The sequence below is a fragment of the Hyla sarda genome, chromosome 2 (genome assembly GCF_029499605.1).
Source record: "Hyla sarda isolate aHylSar1 chromosome 2, aHylSar1.hap1, whole genome shotgun sequence".
Taxonomy (NCBI): domain Eukaryota; kingdom Metazoa; phylum Chordata; class Amphibia; order Anura; family Hylidae; genus Hyla; species Hyla sarda.
Window position 1 is genome coordinate 111,642,216 of NC_079190.1, and position 22,626 is coordinate 111,664,841.

Sequence of the window (22,626 nt, forward strand, 5' to 3'; positions counted from 1 at the left end):
CGGTTGGGCCCTGGGTGCTAGACAATATGGCTGGAGTGTGTCAGCAGTTCCTGCAAGAGGAAGGCATTGATGCTATGGACTGGCCCGCCCGTTCCCCAGACCTGAATCCGATTGAGCACATCTGGGACATCACATCTCACTACATCCACCAACACCATGGTGCACCACAGACTGTCCAGGAGTTGGCAGATTCTGTAGTCTAGGTCTGGGAGGACATCCCTCAGGAGACCATCCACCACCTCATCAGGAGCATGCCCAGGCATTGTAGAGAGGTCATACGGGCAGGTGGAGGCCACAAACACTACTGAGCCTCATTGTGACTTGTTTTAAGGACATTACATAAAGTTGGATCAGCCTGTAGTGTGGTTTTCCCACTTTGATTTTGAGTGTGACTCCATATCCAGACCTCCATGGGTTGATAAATTTGATTTCCATTGATAATTTGTGTGATTTTGTTGTCAGCACATTCAACTATGTAAAGATGAAAGTATTTCATATGATTAGTCCATGCATTCAGATCCAGGATGTGTTCTCATACTGTTCCCTTTATTTTTTTCAGCAGTGTAATAAAACCATTTTTCAACTTTCAGGGGTTTGGTTTTTATGCAGTAAACTTTATGGCAAAAATAATCCATCTTTGTACTGTAGGTTAATGTGATTAAAGTGATTACCCATTTGCAATTTTTATAGAATAATAAAAAATGTATAAACTAGTTTTGATGGGACTTTGATAGTTTATTAATTTTATACACAAAATACTCACTTCTCTGATTTCCTTTATTTTACAACCTCCTTTTCCAATGAGGGACCCACACTGGCTTGCAGGAACTACCAGACGTAGGGTAACTGGTGGTTTGCTGGATGCAGTACTGTTCGTCATGGAGCTGCTGATATCCTAGGAAAAATGTGTAATGGCATTTAGTCTCCTAATAGACCCTTTAAGAAACAAAAAATAAAATAAAGAGTATGGTATTCAGCACAATCTTACCTCTTCCAGTTTATCAATAATCATCGAAAAAGCTTTGAAGATTGCATTTGTTGGCCCCGCTAAGGTAATAATACGTTCAGGGCAGTTGCCTTCTGAGATGTTTATTCGTGCCCCACTCTAAAGTGGAAAATATATGATTAAAAGAATATATATTTATTCTCTCTCTAATCCACTTCAGTAGAAATAAAGGCTCCAGCTCTCATCACGATGGAGAATTTATTTATGCCAGCAAGTGCTGTGACCAGATATGGGGGGGGGGGGGGGGGGGGGTAGAGAAGAGACTGAAGTTTAGTGCTACAATCTGAATTTGGTAGACCTGAAGTGCTCGTGTAAGAGTAATAAAAAATAAGAATTGTGTGTCCTGGCATGCCAACTCTTGACAGCACAGGGTGGCCAAGTACAGTCAATTGTTTCATGCCATTTACTATTTGGTCCTAGTAAAATCCGCACTCAATAAAGGGGTATTCCGGTGGAAATTTTTTATTTTTTTATCTGATGCCAGAAAGTTAAACAGATTTGTAAGTTACTTCTATTAAAGACTCTTAATCCTTCCAGTACTTATTAGTGGCTGTATACTAAGAGTAAATTATTTTCGGATTTCTTTTCTGCCTGACCACAGTGCTCTCTGTTGACGCCTGTCCATTTAGGAACTGTCCAGAGCAGGAGAAAATCCCCATAGCAAACATATGCTGCTCTGGACAGTTCCTAAAATGGACAGGAGTCAGCAGAGAGCACTGTGGTCATGACAAAAGAAATCCAAAAATAAAAGAACTTCCTCTAGAGCATACAGCAGCTAATAAGTACTGGAAGGATTAAGATTTTTTTAATAGGAGTCCTTTACAAATCTGTTTAAAATCAACTGGTGCCAGAAAGTTAAAGGTTTTCCACAGGAGTACCCCTTTAAGTGTGCAAATCACATTTAATGATCCAAGTTGGCTACACTTTGGTTCCCACTTCCAAGACAGCCCACAACAATATACTAGCAAAACTTCTTGACTTGCTGAATGTTCGGCTAATATTCTAAACGGCCAAAACTATCCACTGATCTGTGACATTGGCAAGAGGGCTAAGGGAAGTTTGATATTAAGATCTCTCCAATTCAATCATTGCAACAGGGTGCAATAAATATGCAGTGTGATGAAGGGTTAACTAGTGCTGCTCTATCAAGTTCCCTTTTTGTCCAGGTGTTATGAAGGTTAAAGTAAAACTCCTTTCAGAAAACAGAATAAGCCATCCTGTGTGTACATTAGTGGCACTGTTTCTAGCCATTATATAACCTGCACACTGCATTTTTCTTGTTACACCTGCAGACAATTTCTCTAAAGCACAACTGCAGACTGATGGCTCCAAATAGACTACATTACACAAAGGGACTTCTGCTCTCATACCACTTCCAACAAGCTTACTGATTATGCAGCAGCATTTTGAGCAATACTGAGGAATCTAACCCAAAAAACGGACAGTAAGCAGTCTATACTGTGTTTCTAGCTACACTTCCACCGCCCCCCCCCCCCCCCCCCCCCCTCTTCATAGACTTGGGCAGTATACCTGATCTCAGTTAAGCTCAAAATCTGTCTTCTCTCCTGAAGACAAATGTTCCTTAGTGATGGGCGAAGGGGGAAATTAACCATGTAATTACAGAAGGAATACTATACAGGTACTATAAAAAAAAACTTCCATAAAAAAATATCCGTTCAAACAAAAACTTCATGCCATTATATGTCTATTTGTAATATAAATTGGTTAAAACATCCCTGCAGCTATAGCCTGTGTCTATGAGGAGTCAAAATGCAGGAAGTGTGGGAGGACAAGCAGGGCTCTGTGACAGGCTCCTGGCTCACATGTGGATGATTGACAAGCCAGGAGCATACACAGAGCCCTGCTTCTCCTGCCCTCATTTCCTGTATTTGGACTCCTCAAGACAGCATTTTTTCACCCAAAAATACACATTTTTAACCAAAGTGTATTACAAATATACATATGTTATCTACATTATATAAAAAGTTGACAGGTACAAGATTTTCTTCTATAACTAATGTATGCAAAGTCAGAAAGCTGGACATAGATGTGTGGTGTACATTTTCCTGATGTATAGTTCAGATCTGTCAGAAAAAATGTTGGTCCTGTGCCAGATCTGCAGCTGTATTAGGGTTATAGGGGAAGATTACAAATCATGTCCTACTGGAGGTGTATGCATGTATCACTTGTTTGCCTAGAGGGACTGTTCCTAATTACAGGTCTAAATTGCTAAATGATTTACCAAACCCATAATGTTTCTCTTGCCAATACACATCAGCTATGTTATGAATTCAAGTCAAAACTTGAACTTACCTCTTCACGCATCTTTTTGACAGACTCTCCCTTCTTCCCAATGATGCTACCAACCTCCTGATAAAAAAAAAAAAAAATCATATCAATGTCAAATTTCATAAGTTAACCCTTAGAGGAAGAAAACATACAATAAAATAAATAAAAATTCTGTCTTGAATTTTAAGAGCCATAACTTCTTTCAGTCCAGAGCCATATATGGTCTTTTGTGCCAATTTGCAACTGTCAGTTTTATGCAGGGCAGTAAAACTGACAGGTTCTTTATTCTGTGGGTGAACACAATACACGTTTAGTTGCTTTTCTAGTGTACTACTTTTCATAAAATTCTATTTTTTCTCATCTAGGATTGCCCAAAAATCTGCAATAAAGTTCCATGTGGGATCATAATTGTTCCGTTTTAACCCCTTAAATGGGTACTCTGCTGCTCAGTGTTTGGAACAAACTATTCCGAACGCTGTAGCCAGCAGCTCGCAACATCATAGCCCCACCCCCTCATTTCAAGTCTATGGGAGGGGTGTGACAGACTTCATTAAGAGGTGGGGTGTAACGTCATGAGGGGGCAGGGCTATGAAGTCACAAGCTCAAGGCGCCGGCTCCAGCATTCGGAACAGTTTGTTCCAAACGCTGAGCAGCGGAGTACCCCTTTAAGGACCAAGCCCATTTTCACCATATGGACAAGGCCAATTTAATTTGTTGAGTTTGTTTGTTAATTTAATAAGTTTGTTTTCCTCCTCTCCTAAAATCCATAAATTATATTTCCATCTATAGGCTTTTTTTTTGCTTGACAAATTGTACTTTGTAACACCTCATTTTCCATAAAATGTACAGTGAACCCAAAAGATTATTTTTTTAGGGAGGAAATTTAAATGAAAACCACAATTTTTCAAATTTGAGGGTTTCATTTTCACACTTTACGGTAAAAACAACATCTTTTCTTTATTCTGTGGGTAAATACGAAATCAAATGATACCCATGGTTACACACTTCTATTGTACCGCATAAAAAAAAACTTCGTACAAAATCAGTACGTTTAAAATCACCCTATTTTGACCACCTATAACTATAGGGCGGTATGAGGCCTCATTTTTTACGCCATGATCTGTACTTTATTGATACCACATTTGTGCATATGAAACTTAAAATCAATTTCTATATATTTTAGAATAAAGTGTAACAATAAAAGCTGTGATTTTGGACTTTTTTACATTTACGCCATTCACCATACGGGATCATTATTATATTTTGATAGTTTGATTTATAGAAATACTTGATTACTAATACTGTTCAGTGCTATGCATAGGGCATAGCACTGATTAGTATTATCGGCGATCTTCTGCTCTGCTCGATCTCAGACCAGAACAGAAGACCCGTGGAGACAGACGGAGGCAGGTGAGGGGACCTTCGGCCGCCATTTTAGATGATCGTATGCCCGTGGCAGCACCACGGAGATCTGATCATCTGTTTAAACATGCACATTACCACAGAAGCTGTGATCTGTATTGATGACAGCACCTGAGGGGTTAATGGCGGACATCGGCGCCATTGCTGATATCCGCCATTACCAGCGGGTCTCTGGCTGCTATCTGTAGCAGCCGGCACCTGCAGTGCATGACATGAGCACCGCTACGATGCTCGTAGTCATGTAAAGGATGTAGATGTACATCCTTGTGCGCGAAGTACCTCTGCACCAGGACATACATTTACATCCATGGTCATTAAGAGGTTAATAGATCGGACCCCCCCAAGTAGCGATATAAAACACTTGTTTTTAAAAAAGTGTCGCCATTTTACATTTAGTTTCCACTTTATTATAATTCTTGTTAAATGCAACAATGGTTAAAATGCCCAGGACATCCCAACCTGTTACAAAGCAACCCACCTTGCCATGCATTAGCAGTCTGATTGTGAGGGTAACATTCAGGCCTCCTTCAATAACACCGGTGTCCATGATGAGACAAGTTCTGGTAGATCAGGGCAACAGCCAGAAGATGAACAATGCAGTCTTTGGTCACAAAAGACGACAAGACTAGAAAGGGAAAACCAAAGTTAACAGTGTTCATATCAAACATAAAACAAATTAAAAAATTTTGTTGGTGCGATAAAGATGCTGATGTATACGTCAGCACACAGCATGGTGTCTATTTCCTGTAACAGCCCGACCGTAGCCAGCTGGTGACTGGTTGGACCAAAGGCAGAAGCCCTGCTGACTGTTCAGAAAGGATGAGTAATACATTTCAACATTTTTAATAAATAAATATGGCACCAGCACAGTTTATTCAAAATGTTCAGCACACGTAATGGGGCTGTCAAACTTACTACCCTTTGAGTGAACAGGGATTGCACGAGACTTTGACGATTGTGGTGGTGGTGGTGGGGGGGGGGGGGTTTAGAAGCCACTATATCACAGCCGATTTAACATGTATTTAAAGGAAAAAAACTGGCAGAAAATCTTTATAGTTTAACATTACGGAGAAGACTAGAGTTAGGCAAAGTAAATTGGCTCGTAGCGAACCTCGCAGCTGGGCTGTTGATTAGTTTGCATAAAATTAGAAAATCCGTGATGACAGTCTTAGTTCAGCTTTTCAAGTGCCCAGGTTGCCTGAAAAAGGTGGATACAGTCCTAGGAGGCCTAATTCATGCCGAATAAAGTAATCAACGGCTGGGCTGTCAGATTGGTTATGAGCTAATATACTGAAAAAGTTGACTAAATATTTACACTTATTACACAAAAAAAATTTACTGCTGCCCAAATTGAACTGTTTTGCTACATACTGAAAACCCTTTCATGCTTTGATTGGAGGCAAGTGGTATACAATACTGGAGTGCCAACCATGCTGACAAAATGCTTTTAACACAAGACAAGTCTACCTACTACTGTCTCCTCACACATGTCACTTCACTCACTGTAAAGATAAAAGGTTAAAGTACAACAATCATTTAACCCATTTGGCAGCAGAATACCAATCATTTTACTGCAAGATTAGACTCTGGCCTCCAACATGGTTCAACTTTTGTTCATGGTTTTACTTTATCAGTAAGTTGATGTGTTTTCTCCAATTGTCCACATAAAATGAAAACCTCCCACTGTGGATACTGCCACAAATCCAAACCAAGACCACCGAGTGTGGATTTCACTCCTGCTATATTGCAGGTACACAGTGGAGGTAAGGATAGCCTGGCAGGGTTCTCTTTGCACCCGACGATCTTTTGCTGGATGCAAGGAGAACCCTGCCAGGCTATCCTTACCTCCACTGTGTACCTGCATTTCCCACCATTCCAAGAACAGCACGACTGCCAGCTGCATACCAAAACCTTTCAAAGCGCTTCAGTGTTGTGCCTGACAAAGCAACACTGCAAGGTGAGCTTACACTTGACACCTATACTGCACTCCCTTACTTTGTACAATACTACTGCACTATACAGCGCCATCTCTGCACCTTTTTTCTTCTATATGCAGGACTACTGCTATATTGACCGTAAAGTTCATGTTGAGATATGTGACTTGTCAGCAAGATCTGAATGAGATCTGTAAAAAAATCTTTCAATGCTGCAGCCATGTGGGTAAATCAAGCCAAATACAAGTTCCATTCTGCAAAGCATATACAGAGAAAAGGAACAGAAGAGACCCGACGAGGTAAAGGAGTCTTCATGAAATGCATGGTCCATATACCCAACTTACTGTATTTGTCTATACAGTAAGTGTAAGTCATTTCATCACCCCTCCTGTGCCACAATGTTCTTCCTGATGTTAAGGGATTCCTCAGATTCTTTTCCTAAATTCACAAGTGCCAATCTGGCAGATGGCACTCATTTACTGGGACTTTTACATAGGTGAATGGTTAAATTGCCTTCATCACTGGCCCTTAGCTTGCATCTTTGTTGGCACACTTCCGGTTTACACAGGAAGCTGTTCAGCTGGCCAACAATTTCTGGGGGCATAATGGCTGTTCTGTATAAAAGGCTCTTTAGCACATGGCAGGTTTACAAGATTGAACCTTACATCTTTACAGGTGTGCAGTAGTTTTCATACGGATTAGCCCTATTGTTATTCAATAGGCCAAATCCTTGAATAGTTTCTAGATAAAAAGTGACATTTACTACTACTGGGGTGTGGAAATTTGAAAAAAAAGATATAAATAAAAAAATAAAAAAAAACATACTACTTGTCCAAGGGACTAAAGCAGAACACAATCTACTTGTCCCTCAAGAAAATCCACTTGTCCTGGTAGATTAAATAATTTGAACCAAAATAGTACGATTCCCAACCCCCCCCCCCCCCCCACTAGACCACCAGGGATGGATAGAAGATCCCTTTAGACACTGCTGTCAACTTTGACAGCGGTGATCTAATGGCTTAATAGCGGCCCCGGTGATCGCAGGATGCCAGGATATTAGCGGCGGGAGAGCTGTAGCTCCTTTTACACCTGAGGCAATGCGCCCCCCCATTTGACCCCCTATAACTCCAATTACTCCATATACAGGGATGTATGAGGGTAATCTTATGTGCCGTGATCTGTAGTTTTTATCGGAACCATTTATTATCAGAACTTTTATTAGGAAAGGGGCTTATTCACATATTATTCAAATATTTTAATCACTATTTTTCAGTCTTCATAGGGGCTTATACACGGAGTCTTTTGATTGGATAACAGTGAACGACGCTGTGTTACTGGTGTGATGCATTTTATTTACTCTAATTTATGTGTCAGAAAATGCGGGAAGTTGCATTTAGTTACTAGATAACTACAACACCCAGCATGCCCTGATGCAGCCTATGGCTGTGTGGGTGTTGCAGCATGTTGCACTGTATAGTAGTACAGGTAAGGTTATTGTGTAACATGCTGGGAGTTGTAGTTTTGGTTTGTGTCAACTGTAGAGCCATAGTCTGTCAAGGAATACTGAGAATTACAGTTCGTAACTACAACACCCAGCATGCCCTGATGCAGCCTATGGCTATGCAGCTGACCCGAACCAAAACTACAACTCCCAGCATGTTACACTTTATAGTTCTACAGTTTAGGTTACGGTGTAACATGGTGGAAGTTGTAGTTTTGGTTCGGGCGTGTTTGCATGCATCCGTGGGGCTCTTGGTTGGCGGGTGAGTATGAAGGGGGTGGGATTATGGGGGTGCAATTTAGTGCGGGTCACCAGAAGCCACTAAAAATTTATAAAATTAGATAGCACAACTGGCAGCAGCACTTGTCAGTTTGCCCCTGTACAAAACATACATACACATATACACTGGCCACTGCCCCCTATATTATACATAACACACACGACACACACGACACATCATACGTATACCGGCCACTGCCCCCTATATTATACATTACATACATACACCCGCCGCTGCTTCCCCATCATACATTACATACACACACATCTTATATACACAATCATACACATCCTCTAACCATATACACCATACATACACCCCCCCTAATCATACATTACATACACACATACACATACACACATAACCACCCTTCCCGCCGCCTGCATGCTCGGCCTCCTCACCTGAGCTTCACACTCACTTGCTTCTACATTACACAAGAAGGATCAGGGGGAGAGCAAGGAGGAACACAGCTCCGTACACAGCTCCTCCCCTCCCCCACACACAGCTCCATCCCCCTCCTCTATCTCCTCAGGACCTCATCTACCACAGAGAGGCTGCAAGTTTGCACAGGGAAAAAGGAGTGGGGGAGGGGAGAGAGGACGTCCGTGCAGACCTCCTTCACCTCCATAAATGACTGCTATGTGTGAAGGAGGACAGACTGGGGCATGGGGGTGGGTTCTCTGAGCAGCGGCCCCAGGCTACTGAAATCAGCTGGGGGCCGCTGCCCCCTCCATACACTGAGCGCGGGTGTTAGGTGAGATATCCAAAGTCGGTCCGGCCCTGCTAGCCCGATACAGGGCTAAATCTATGAAAAATTCACCTGCCCGGCGCCCAAAACTACTTGTCCCGGGCGTCGGGCGATAGGATTCCCACATCCCTGTACTATATAGGATTTTTTGCATTACATGCAAACAAGGTTGGGGGATTCATACTAGTGATTGACCGATATCGTTTTTTTAGGGCCGATCGATAATCGGTGCAGGTTAGGGCCGATAGCCGATAACTTATACCGGAATATCGGCATAAGTTATCGGCTATTTATCCCCCCGCGACACTGCTGCAGATCATTGATTTAAAGCGTGCGCTTTAAATCAATGATCTGCAGTGGCTTTTGCGGGGCCATAGGCCGCCGCCGCCCCCTGCTTCTCTCCCCCTACCTGTAAGGGTGGTCCGGGCCATCCATCCTTCCTGTAGTGTCCGGGGGCGTTCCGGGTGAAGAGTGAACCGGTCTGGGCTGTCCTTCTCCGGCGGTCATCTTCTCCACTCCGGGCAGGCTCCGGCCTAGTACGCTGCATAGACGCCGCTGCGCAGTGACGCCCGTGCGCAGCGACGCACCTGACATCACGGTATAAATGCGGCGTACTAGGCCGGAGCCTGCCCGGAGTGGAGAAGATGACCGCCGGAGAAGGACAGCCCAGACCGGTTCACTCTTCACCCGAAACGCCCCCGGACACTACAGGAAGGATGGATGGCCCGGACCACCCCCTTTACGGGTAAGTTTAATTTTTTTATTGACTCTGAGGGTGGGGGAGGGGCCCGACCGGTATAGCGTTATGGGCAAAAATCCATACCGGTATACCGCCCAGCATCACGGTGGGGGGTGCGACGGGTCGGGGGGGGTCGCGGTGCGGGGCATTATCGGCAAGTTAATTGCCGATACCGATAATGCCCAAAATCGTGATTGTCGGCCGATAATAAGTCGATCCCTAATTCATACTATGCATCATTCAAGAAAAATCTGCAGTTCTGCTGTGCAAGATACAGTGCATCCACACTGTAAAAATGTCTGAAAATCATCCCATCTTTGTCCTGTGTCTTCAAGACAAGCAATACAAGTCTATGGAGGGGAGGAGGGAACTCAAGCCACAGCTCTAGAACTGCCAAATAGATATGGAGCCTTCAGAGCAGAAATACCATACAAATGTTATCTACTGGCCAGAAATAGTTCTTATGTAAACACAGATCAGCTTATCCTGAACATTCACCTGAAATGACAGGAACACTTACTGAAACCTGTGCCTTGCACGATATGATGGGTGTTCAAGCTACGGAGACTAGGGAAGCTTTGCACAGTATTCACACAGCAAAGTGTTCACCTGGAAACCATGGGCAGACATTCTGCACATTTGCATGTTCTGTCAGTGCTAGGACCTTTCAGGAATGCAGTCTAAACAGACAGGAATGCATTTCAGAGCATAATCTACAAAAATAATTAACCTGTTCATTGTTTTTGCGGATGCCAAAAATGACTTCCTCTGCAGAAATTCATCATGTGCACAGTGCAGCAGAAGCCCATTGAAATCATTGAATTTAAGCAGAGTTTTTCTGGTAGCCATGTGAACAAAAGCTGCAACAATTTAGTTGCATCACAAGATGTATACTGGCCCAACAGCTGGTAATTATACTAGTGTACCAGTGTGAAGTATAAGAGGACAGTGTACAGCCATCAGTAGATCTTGTATGCTGTTACATAATGAATGAGGCTTATGAAAGCACAAGAATGCCGGAACTACAACACACCAAGTTCTTGGTCAGGATGTGCAGACTATGAAGTAGATTACATTCTTTTAAAATGCTGCCGACTATGAAAACACAGTAGCAGCTTTGTTCCCTACTGCACAGCCGTACAGTGACAGGGAAAAGGAATAAATAGCTCTATGAAATCTGATTAAAGATGAAGCTTTGTGTTTATAAGCCATTGTTATTACTTCATGGATTGAGCATGGATACATGGCACCTATTGTATGTAATGCTACCATCAGAAACATGAGATGCACGTCACACCACTGACCTACATACTGCCAGGATTCATACAACACATCAGAGCAGACAAGAAGAGGCCTTATACAGAAGCCTAGAATGTCACATTACTACTAGTCATTTGTCAATGGCCAAGTAAACATCCATGGAGTAGACTAGAGACATGCTCTCTATTCTCCTATATTACCTGTGTGAAGGGAGGTCTAGAGGCGAGTGCACCAACGTGACCGACAGCGGTCAGATAGGGGATAGGTGTCTATGGCTGCAGTACTCTAATATTTAAAAAAAAAAATATATATATATATATATATATATATATATATATATATATATATATATATATATATATATATATATATATATATATATACACACACACATTTTTGTTGGATCTGACAGGTGCACTTTGGGGGGGGGGGTTGGATTTATTTTGGTGCTTTTGTTATTTATAACCAGCAGTTTGATTTTTTTCAGTATGAACTATTGAAAAATTTCTAATGAAAGCAATTGCAAAACCTATTGGATTTGTATGCTTTACAACATCAAAAGTTTTGGTATGTGACAGCAGGGCTGTGGAGTCTGTAGATAAATGTTCCGACTCCGGAGTTTTCTGTACTTCCGACTCCTCTGTATTAATATGCAAATATATTTTATACATTCCTTGTAGAAAAGGAAGGCAACATACATGTCACCACAGGACTACTGGCTGGGAAGCCAACAGTCTACTGTATTGACCAGTTTGTGTGCTGATCTGTTGCTGAAGATAGGGCAGTTGGAGGATCCAGGAAGGGGCATTTATTATAAAACATGATTTCCCTAGTAGAATCCCATAGTCATGTTTAAAGGGGTACTCCGCCCCTAGACATCTTATCCCCTATCCAAAGGATAGGGGATAAGATGTCAGATCGCCGGGGTCCCGCTGCTGCAGCACCAGAGTTTGCTCTGTGCGTAATGACGGGCGATACAGGGGACGGAGCAATGTGATGTCATGGCTCCGCCCCTCGTGACACCATGGCCCGACCCCTTAATGCAAGTCTATGGCAGGGGGTGTGATGACCACCACGACCCCTCCCATAGACTTGTATTGAGGGGGCTGACTGTGACATCACAAGGGGTGGAGCCATGACGTCACGCTGCTCTGTCCCCTGTATCGCCCATCATTACGCACAGAGCAAACTCACTGTGCAGTAACGATAGCACGGTGCCGCAGCGGCAATTCTGGGGGTCCCCGGCGATCTGACATCTTATCCCCTATCCTTTGGATAGGGGATAAGATGTATAGGGACGGAGTACTCCTTTAAGCTAACAAGCGAATTTACAAGTTTATAGCCTTAGTTGAATGGCAGCAGTTTTTCCAATGGTTTACAGCTTCAGTCTTGAACTATTGACCCTCCATTCCCTTCACTTATACAAGTGTCTCTAGTCCTGCAAAAAAAATTTCCTTAATCCCTTATCAGTGAGAGGCTAGGTTACCTATGGGTTCCCTGTAACCGCAGAACACTATGGAAAGTATTGCCGCTCCTAATTGTGCGTTGTGTGCCATACAGTAAAGCACATGAAAAGCTTCTTCATGGTCACTTACGTGTTCGTTTTGCGGTTACGTGAGGCACTGCATGCATTGGTCTTTATTCTTAAAGTAGAGAAGTCATTAATTATAACTTTTTGTGAATTGGGACATTTAAACTTGCTTTTTTATTCGAATCTAAATTTAGTAGGAGTCTGTGCATTGTTTGCCGACTCCAGGTACCCAAAATTTAGTCCGACTCCACAGCCCTGTGTGACAGTGCCCATTTAAGTATCAGCCACCATATACAAAATGGCTACCAAGGATCTGGCCTAGCCCCACACTTAATGACACTTGCTCTTCTAGGTTTATTGTAAGGCTCACTCTGTAGAGTCACTGTAAAGACTATTACACTATTGTATAAATAGCTGTTCCTAATGTGTTATTCTTAGAGCTGCTCTGTTTTAACATTGAAATTCTCCATGGCCCTGGCAGATCTTGAATTGTCAGACACCCAACCGTTGCCTGCAGACCTCACACTAGAAGCAAGCTGTTGCCGGCCACCTGTTCTGCCAATTTACCATCCTCAGACTACAATACTGAAAGCACAAGGTCAACATAGGTGTGACACAGTTACATGAGATGTTGCTATACTAAAGTAGTCTGATCCTAGGGAGATCATAACAGACCCATGGGAAACACATCTGCTGTCGGACAGGGTGTGTCACAGGGAGTGTTGTGCCAAAGGCTGTCCAGGCATGATGGGAGTTGTAGTTTTGCAACACCTGGAGGCACCCTGGTTGGGAAACCCTACTATATGTTCTAACGAGGGCGACAATCTGAACAGATCTCACAGCAGATCTATTGTGCTCTTAGGGCACTGTCACAAGTGAAGAGGTGCAGAAAAACCAGCGATGGAATATAAAGTGATGCCAGTCACTGACACCACACTGCCTTACAAATATCAAATCAAAAACATCCCGCGGATGTCCGCCATTAACCCCTCCGATGCCGTGATCAATAGATCACGGCATCTGCAGCATTGCGGACACTAAAATGGATGATCGGATCGCCCACATAGCTGCTGTGGCCATCCGATCATCCAGAACGGCAGACAGGTCTCCTCACCTGCCTCCACTGCCTTCCACGGGTCTTCTGCTCTGGTCTGAGATCGAGCAGACCAGAGCAGAAGATGACCGATAGCACTGAACAGTATTAGCAATCAAATGATTGCTATAAATAGTCCCCTACAGGGACATAAAGTGTGTAAAATTATAGAGATAGATAGATAAAGTGAAAAAAACCTCCCCCAAAAAAGTAAAAATTGGCCCATTTTCCCTATTTCACCCCAAAATGTGTAAAAAATAAAAAGTTATTGACATTTGGTATCGCCATGTGCATAAATATCCAAAATATTAATATTTAATGGTACCATACACCGGTGAACAGCATGAAAGGCTATTTAAAACAAAAACAAAACACGCAAAACGGATGCAGCTGGGCACATCTTTTGGCATACGGTTTTTAATATGGTTTTCACATTGAAAACATACACGGGAACCGTATTGCAAAAACGTGGTGTGAATGCAGCCTTATGCTGGCACCTTTGCCACTAAATCTGGGTCTTTTGCTATAACATGCCAATTGAAGACTGTACACCTGCCAGATGGCATATAGAAGAGTCGCTGCAGGCTAACCAGTCCGTGCATCAAGACAACGTAAAACATGTTGTTCACAAGGCTCTGGATGTTCTATGCCTTAAGGGACTAACTATAGTTGTCTAGATCACCATTATGGCCATATAGCAAAAATTGTGCAAAACATAGGCACAGGGGTCTTCAAATTCAAAAGGTCATACATGACCACCATATACTTGTGACAGGCAGGCATAAAACCCCAAAAATACTACACTAAAATACTGTGAAAAGCATAATATATGGGGCATTACTATGTCCAGCAGTGTCCTTGAGCTTCTATGACATTACAATGTCTGCCGGCCAATACTGTCTTATTGGAGGGATGTGTGGAGGAGACAAAACAAAAAGTTATCTGCCATGAAACAGGTGCACAATATCAGCATAGTACTAGAGTAGTGCCTACTATACCCACAGTACACCCCACCTGAGCAGTAAGGTTCTCTAATGGTGTGAGGTCATTTATACCAAGTCAACACCTACTGTGTAAAGTACCGTTTCCCACCAGTGTGCCTCCAGCTGTTGCAAAACTACCACTCCCAGTCATGCTGGAAGTTGTAGTTTTGCAATAGCTGGAGGCACCCTGGTTGGGAAACACTGGTTTACAGCTTTGTGAAATACCAGCAGTGCTCTCTACTCCAAGAAAGTGCACACCTCAGTGTGGCCCTGTATAATACCGGTGCCCTCCATACACCCCCTCAGTGTGGCCCTGTATAATACCGGTGCCCTCCATACACCCCCTCAGTGTGGCCCTGTATAATACCGGTGCCCTCCATACACCCCCTCAGTGTGGCCCTGTATAATACCGGTGCCCTCCATACACCCCCTCAGTGTGGCCCTGTATAATACCGGTGCCCTCCATACACCCCCTCAGTGTGGCCCTGTATAATACCGGTGCCCTCCATACACCCCCTCAGTGTGGCCCTGTATAATACCGGTGCCCTCCATACACCCCCTCAGTGTGGCCCTGTATAATACCGGTGCCCTCCATACACCCCCTCCAGTGTGGCCCTGTATAATACCGGTGCCCTCCATACACCCCCCCAGTGTGGCCCTGTATAATACCGGTGCCCTCCATACACCCCCTCCAGTGTGGCCCTGTATAATACCGGTGCCCTCCATACACCCCCTCCAGTGTGGCCCTGTATAATACCGGTGCCCTCCATACACCCCCCCAGTGTGGCCCTGTATAATACCGGTGCCCTCCATACACCCCCCCAGTGTGGCCCTGTATAATACCGGTGCCCTCCATACACCCCCCCAGTGTGGCCCTGTATAATACCGGTGCCCTCCATACACCCCCCCAGTGTGGCCCTGTATAATACCGGTGCCCTCCATACACCCCCCCAGTGTGGCCCTGTATAATACCGGTGCCCTCCATACACCCCCCCAGTGTGGCCCTGTATAATACCGGTGCCCTCCATACACCCCCCCAGTGTGGCCCTGTATAATACCGGTGCCCTCCATACACCTTAGTGTGGCCCTGTATAATACCGGTGCCCTCCATACACCCCCCCAGTGTGGCCCTGTATAATACCGGTGCCCTCCATACACCCCCCCAGTGTGGCCCTGTATAATACCGGTGCCCTCCATACACCTTAGTGTGGCCCTGTATAATACCGGTGCCCTCCATACACCCCCCCAGTGTGGCCCTGTATAATACCGGTGCCCTCCATACACCCCCCCAGTGTGGCCCTGTATAATACCGGTGCCCTCCATACGCCCCCCCAGTGTGGCCCTGTATAATACCGGTGCCCTCAATACACCCCCCCCCCCAGTGTGGCCCTGTATAATACCGGTGCCCTCCATACACCCCCCCCCCAGTGTGGCCCTGTATAATACCGGTGCCCTCCATACACCCCCCCCCCCCAGTGTGGCCCTGTATAATACCGGTGCCCTCCATACACCCCCCCAGTGTGGCCCTGTATAATACCGGTGCCCTCCATACGCCCCCTCAGTGTGGCCCTGTACAATACCGGTGCCCTCAATACACCCCCCCCCCCAGTGTGGCCCTGTATAATACCGGTGCCCTCCATACACCCCCCCAGTGTGGCCCTGTATAATACCGGTGCCCTCCATACGCCCCCTCAGTGTGGCCCTGTATAATACCGGTGCCCTCAATACACCCCCCCCCCCCCCAGTGTGGCCCTGTATAATACCGGTGCCCTCCATACACCCCCTCAGTGTGGCCCTGTATAATACCGGTGCCCTCCATACGCCCCCTCAGTGTGGCCCTGTATAATACCGGTGCCCTCAATACACCCCCCCCCCCCCCCCCAGTGTGGCCCTGTATAATACCGGTGCCCTCCATACACCCCCCCAGTGTGGCCCTGTATAATACCGGTGCCCTCCATACGCCCCCTCAGTGTGGCCCTGTATAATACCGGTGCCCTCAATACACCCCCCCCCCCCCCAGTGTGGCCCTGTATAATACCGGTGCCCTCCATACACCCCCCCAGTGTGGCCCTGTATAATACCGGTGCCCTCCATACGCCCCCTCAGTGTGGCCCTGTATAATACCGGTGCCCTCCATACACCCCCCCCCCAGTGTGGCCCTGTATAATACCGGTGCCCTCCATACACCCCCCCAGTGTGGCACTGTACAATACCGGTGCCCTCAATACACCCCCCCCCCCCAGTGTGGCCCTGTATAATACCGGTGCCCTCCATACACCCCCCCAGTGTGGCCCTGTATAATACCGGTGCCCTCCATACGCCCCCTCAGTGTGGCCCTGTATAATACCGGTGCCCTCAATACACCCCCCCCCCCCAGTGTGGCCCTGTATAATACCGGTGCCCTCCATACACCCCCTCAGTGTGGCCCTGTATAATACCGGTGCCCTCCATACGCCCCCTCAGTGTGGCCCTGTATAATACCGGTGCCCTCAATACACCCCCCCCCCCCCCCCCCCAGTGTGGCCCTGTATAATACCGGTGCCCTCCATACACCCCCCCAGTGTGGCCCTGTATAATACCGGTGCCCTCCATACGCCCCCTCAGTGTGGCCCTGTATAATACCGGTGCCCTCAATACACCCCCCCCCCCCCCCCCAGTGTGGCCCTGTATAATACCGGTGCCCTCCATACACCCCCCCAGTGTGGCCCTGTATAATACCGGTGCCCTCCATACGCCCCCTCAGTGTGGCCCTGTATAATACCGGTGCCCTCCATACACCCCCCCCCCCCCAGTGTGGCCCTGTATAATACCGGTGCCCTCCATACACCCCCCCAGTGTGGCCCTGTATAATACCGGTGCCCTCCATACACCCCCTCAGTGTGGCCCTGTATAATACCGGTGCCCTCCATACACCCCCTCAGTGTGGCCCTGTATAATACCGGTGCCCTCCATACACCCCCTCAGTGTGGCCCTGTATAATACCGGTGCCCTCCATACACCCCCTCAGTGTGGCCCTGTATAATACCGGTGCCCTCCATACACCCCCCCAGTGTGGCCCTGTATAATACCGGTGCCCTCCATACACCCCCTCAGTGTGGCCCTGTATAATACCGGTGCCCTCCATACACCCCCCCAGTGTGGCCCTGTATAATACCGGTGCCCTCCATACACCCCCTCAGTGTGGCCCTGTATAATACCGGTGCCCTCCATACACCCCCCCAGTGTGGCCCTGTATAATACCGGTGCCCTCCATACACCCCCCCAGTGTGGCCCTGTATAATACCGGTGCCCTCCATACACCCCCCCAGTGTGGCCCTGTATAATACCGGTGCCCTCCATACACCCCCCCAGTGTGGCCCTGTATAATACCGGTGCCCTCCATACACCTTAGTGTGGCCCTGTATAATACCGGTGCCCTCCATACACCCCCCCAGTGTGGCCCTGTATAATACCGGTGCCCTCCATACACCCCCCCAGTGTGGCCCTGTATAATACCGGTGCCCTCCATACACCTTAGTGTGGCCCTGTATAATACCGGTGCCCTCCATACACCCCCCCAGTGTGGCCCTGTATAATACCGGTGCCCTCCATACACCCCCCCAGTGTGGCCCTGTATAATACCGGTGCCCTCCATACGCCCCCCCAGTGTGGCCCTGTATAATACCGGTGCCCTCAATACACCCCCCCCCCCAGTGTGGCCCTGTATAATACCGGTGCCCTCCATACACCCCCCCCCCAGTGTGGCCCTGTATAATACCGGTGCCCTCCATACACCCCCCCCCCCAGTGTGGCCCTGTATAATACCGGTGCCCTCCATACACCCCCCCAGTGTGGCCCTGTATAATACCGGTGCCCTCCATACGCCCCCTCAGTGTGGCCCTGTACAATACCGGTGCCCTCAATACACCCCCCCCCCCAGTGTGGCCCTGTATAATACCGGTGCCCTCCATACACCCCCCCAGTGTGGCCCTGTATAATACCGGTGCCCTCCATACGCCCCCTCAGTGTGGCCCTGTATAATACCGGTGCCCTCAATACACCCCCCCCCCCCCAGTGTGGCCCTGTATAATACCGGTGCCCTCCATACACCCCCTCAGTGTGGCCCTGTATAATACCGGTGCCCTCCATACGCCCCCTCAGTGTGGCCCTGTATAATACCGGTGCCCTCAATACACCCCCCCCCCCCCCCCCAGTGTGGCCCTGTATAATACCGGTGCCCTCCATACACCCCCCCAGTGTGGCCCTGTATAATACCGGTGCCCTCCATACGCCCCCTCAGTGTGGCCCTGTATAATACCGGTGCCCTCAATACACCCCCCCCCCCCCAGTGTGGCCCTGTATAATACCGGTGCCCTCCATACACCCCCCCAGTGTGGCCCTGTATAATACCGGTGCCCTCCATACGCCCCCTCAGTGTGGCCCTGTATAATACCGGTGCCCTCCATACACCCCCCCCCCCAGTGTGGCCCTGTATAATACCGGTGCCCTCCATACACCCCCCCAGTGTGGCACTGTACAATACCGGTGCCCTCAATACACCCCCCCCCCCCAGTGTGGCCCTGTATAATACCGGTGCCCTCCATACACCCCCCCAGTGTGGCCCTGTATAATACCGGTGCCCTCCATACGCCCCCTCAGTGTGGCCCTGTATAATACCGGTGCCCTCAATACACCCCCCCCCCCCAGTGTGGCCCTGTATAATACCGGTGCCCTCCATACACCCCCTCAGTGTGGCCCTGTATAATACCGGTGCCCTCCATACGCCCCCTCAGTGTGGCCCTGTATAATACCGGTGCCCTCAATACACCCCCCCCCCCCCCCCCCCAGTGTGGCCCTGTATAATACCGGTGCCCTCCATACACCCCCCCAGTGTGGCCCTGTATAATACCGGTGCCCTCCATACGCCCCCTCAGTGTGGCCCTGTATAATACCGGTGCCCTCAATACACCCCCCCCCCCCCCCCCAGTGTGGCCCTGTATAATACCGGTGCCCTCCATACACCCCCCCAGTGTGGCCCTGTATAATACCGGTGCCCTCCATACGCCCCCTCAGTGTGGCCCTGTATAATACCGGTGCCCTCCATACACCCCCCCCCCCCCCAGTGTGGCCCTGTATAATACCGGTGCCCTCCATACACCCCCCCAGTGTGGCCCTGTATAATACCGGTGCCCTCCATACACCCCCTCAGTGTGGCCCTGTATAATACCGGTGCCCTCCATACACCCCCTCAGTGTGGCCCTGTATAATACCGGTGCCCTCCATACACCCCCTCAGTGTGGCCCTGTATAATACCGGTGCCCTCCATACACCCCCTCAGTGTGGCCCTGTATAATACCGGTGCCCTCCATACACCCCCCCAGTGTGGCCCTGTATAATACCGGTGCCCTCCATACACCCCCTCAGTGTGGCCCTGTATAATACCGGTGCCCTCCATACACCCCCTCAGTGTGGCCCTGTATAATACCGGTGCCCTCCATACACCCCCTCAGTGTGGCCCTGTATAATACCGGTGCCCTCCATACACCCCCTCAGTGTGGCCCTGTATAATACCGGTGCCCTCCATACACCTTAGTGGGGCCTGGTCCCACACACACCCGGGAGCTGCGCCACTGCGGGAGTACCCAGGACTAAAGCACTGGGGGTGGGAACAAGAGGGAGGCGGGTGCCCGGGCACATCGCAAAAAGTGAGGCTCCATGAGGCCGGTGCCCCAGGCCTGACATATGGCGGTGAGCCGGTCACATGGCTCCTTCCGGCGGCGCAGAGGTTAATAGGAGGCGGCCATGATGAGCGCGGCCCTCACATGGTGCAGCCTCCACAATGAGCCCCGGCCCGCAGCGCAGGAACAAAGCGGAGGCCAAGCCGTGCTTACCTTCCGAGTTTCACAGGACGAGGCCGCCAAGAGGACGGGGTGGTTCGGGGCACGGAGACCGGGGAAGGGAGGAGAGGGGGGAAGGAAAAACAAGGGAGGAATGGGGAGGAAGGAGCGGTCCGGAGGCGAGGGGCCCCGGGGAGGGAGGGAAGGAGAGAGCCGGGCGGGCGAGGAATGGCGACGGCGGGAGGGGCTGGCGGGAGCTGCGGCTTCTGCTGCTGCCTCTGCTGGTCTGGGAGGGGGAGAGGAGGCGCGGGCAGCTATCAACCCGCCCCCACCGGAAGCCGTAGAGGGAGCGCCTGGCCAGAGCGGCCGACAGGGGGCGCTGGCCGCAGGAGACGCCTTATAGTTCAGCCCTTACAGCGGCATGGAGGCTGGCAGTGGTACGGTCGCTTGAGGGGACGTGTCGGTTACCAACATCCCCCGTACTACTAGAGGTGGTGGGGGCCGCGGGCGCCATATGTGTACACCTCTTTGTGGCGAGTACCAATATGGAGCCAGGGAATGACGCGCTCTTTTTATTAATCGTCATACGCTGCCGGGGACGGAAATGGCCGCTCAGGTTCAGAGTGGCGACAAATAGATTGGATTTGGTAGCGGTGTGGTGAATTATTAAGCAGTTGTGTTATTGATTCGCTTCAAGGTTTGCCTAAAATGGCTGAGCCTGGACACCGAAGAGGATGAGAGAGACAAAATGGCTGCGGGGACATTTCCGGCGTTGTCGGGGGCGTGGCCGAGAACTGTCCAGGAGGCGTGACGTAGGAGCGGAGGCTGCGTGCGGAGAGGTCACGTGTGCCTGCTCGCCTCTATTGTGTCGTCTCATGTAGTGGGCCGTGCAGCGTACATACATTAACCCTTTGGCTCCACACAGTTTTAGCAACAATTTTCATCCCTGGTTTCTTGGAGACAACTTTTGGAGTCTGTTATTCTTTTCACGTAACATGAGAGGCTTGTTTTTTGCAGAACAAGGTGTGAATTGAAATATCTCTAGTACAATATAGTGAAACAAAGAAATTCCCTAATATTTTAGGTTTGTGTTTTTTTTGTTTTGTTTTGGTTTCGCTGCCTTCACTGTGAAGTGTATATGATGTGTTAACCCTTGTGAGTCACTACAGTGATGAGGATACCTCGTTTATATAGTTTTCTGTGATTTGCTGGGCCCCCTACAGGGGATCCTGAAAATGTCACTTTTATATTGTTTATCATGGTGCAAAATTAAGTCCTCATACATTCCCTTTTTATAGGGAAGGGTTACACGTGCTGTATTTTGCTGCAGCTGATTTTGTCACCCATTGATTGAAACTACATGACGTGTGACCCTACCATAAAGCAGTGAAATAAAACAATACCTATATAAATTGCATATAATTTTAATTGGGATGTTGTTGTTACAAAGTACAATGGGTGACACAAAAAACAAGCCCTCATATGGGTCTGTAGTTGAAAATTGAAAGCCTGAGGCTAAGTTTCCACTTTTTTCTGGCAGTTTTTGGCAGGTGCCAAAAGTGTTCTGGCAGGTGCTCCGGTGGGCTGGAAAAGGTGGATACAGTCCTAGGAGACTCTCTTAAGAATGTATCCACCTTTTCCAGCCCGCCGGAGCACCTGAAGGCTGAACTAATTTACGCAGGAAAAGACATCAACTGCCGAGCCGAGAAGTTCGCGACGAATCGAATTTACTGTAAGTTAGCTCATCTCTAAAAGTCAGAAGTGGATCCATGAGGGAGGAGAAGTGTAAGTCCTTCCTTTATATGTCCTATTCCTTTTGAATACACGTCTGGCTTTGGCTGAAAAATTTCAGTAGCAGATATCGAAAAACTGCCAGAAAAAAAACCAAGTGGAAACTTAGCCTTATGGCTATTAGATGGTGAGGAGGAAAAAATAAAAGTTTAAATAAAAATAAAAAAATGCCTCCAGTTGTTGCAAAACTACAACTCCCTGCATGCCCAGACAGCAGAAAGGCATGTTGGGAG

General features: G+C 47.9%; 1 protein-coding gene across 4 annotated transcripts in view; it reads right to left on the reverse strand.

Moving 5' to 3' along the window:
• Nucleotides 1–21,672, reverse strand: part of PCBP2 (poly(rC) binding protein 2) — a 49,115-nt gene extending 27,443 nt beyond the window's left edge. Inside the window, exons 1-5 of one of the 4 annotated variants that reach the window (XM_056555229.1) lie at nucleotides 20,657–21,626; nucleotides 5,196–5,342; nucleotides 3,320–3,376; nucleotides 989–1,105; nucleotides 764–895 (exon numbers count right to left, since the gene is read on the reverse strand). In XM_056555229.1, coding sequence (XP_056411204.1) covers nucleotides 764–895; nucleotides 989–1,105; nucleotides 3,320–3,376; nucleotides 5,196–5,264 — 375 coding nt within the window. In that variant the 5' untranslated portion in view covers nucleotides 5,265–5,342; nucleotides 20,657–21,626. Of the gene's footprint in view, nucleotides 1–763; nucleotides 896–988; nucleotides 1,106–3,319; nucleotides 3,377–5,195; nucleotides 5,343–20,656 lie in introns of all 4 variants that reach the window. The other 3 variants (XM_056555228.1, XM_056555227.1, XM_056555226.1) reach the window with 3 other exon arrangements.
• Between the last annotated feature and the right edge of the window lie 954 nt (nucleotides 21,673–22,626).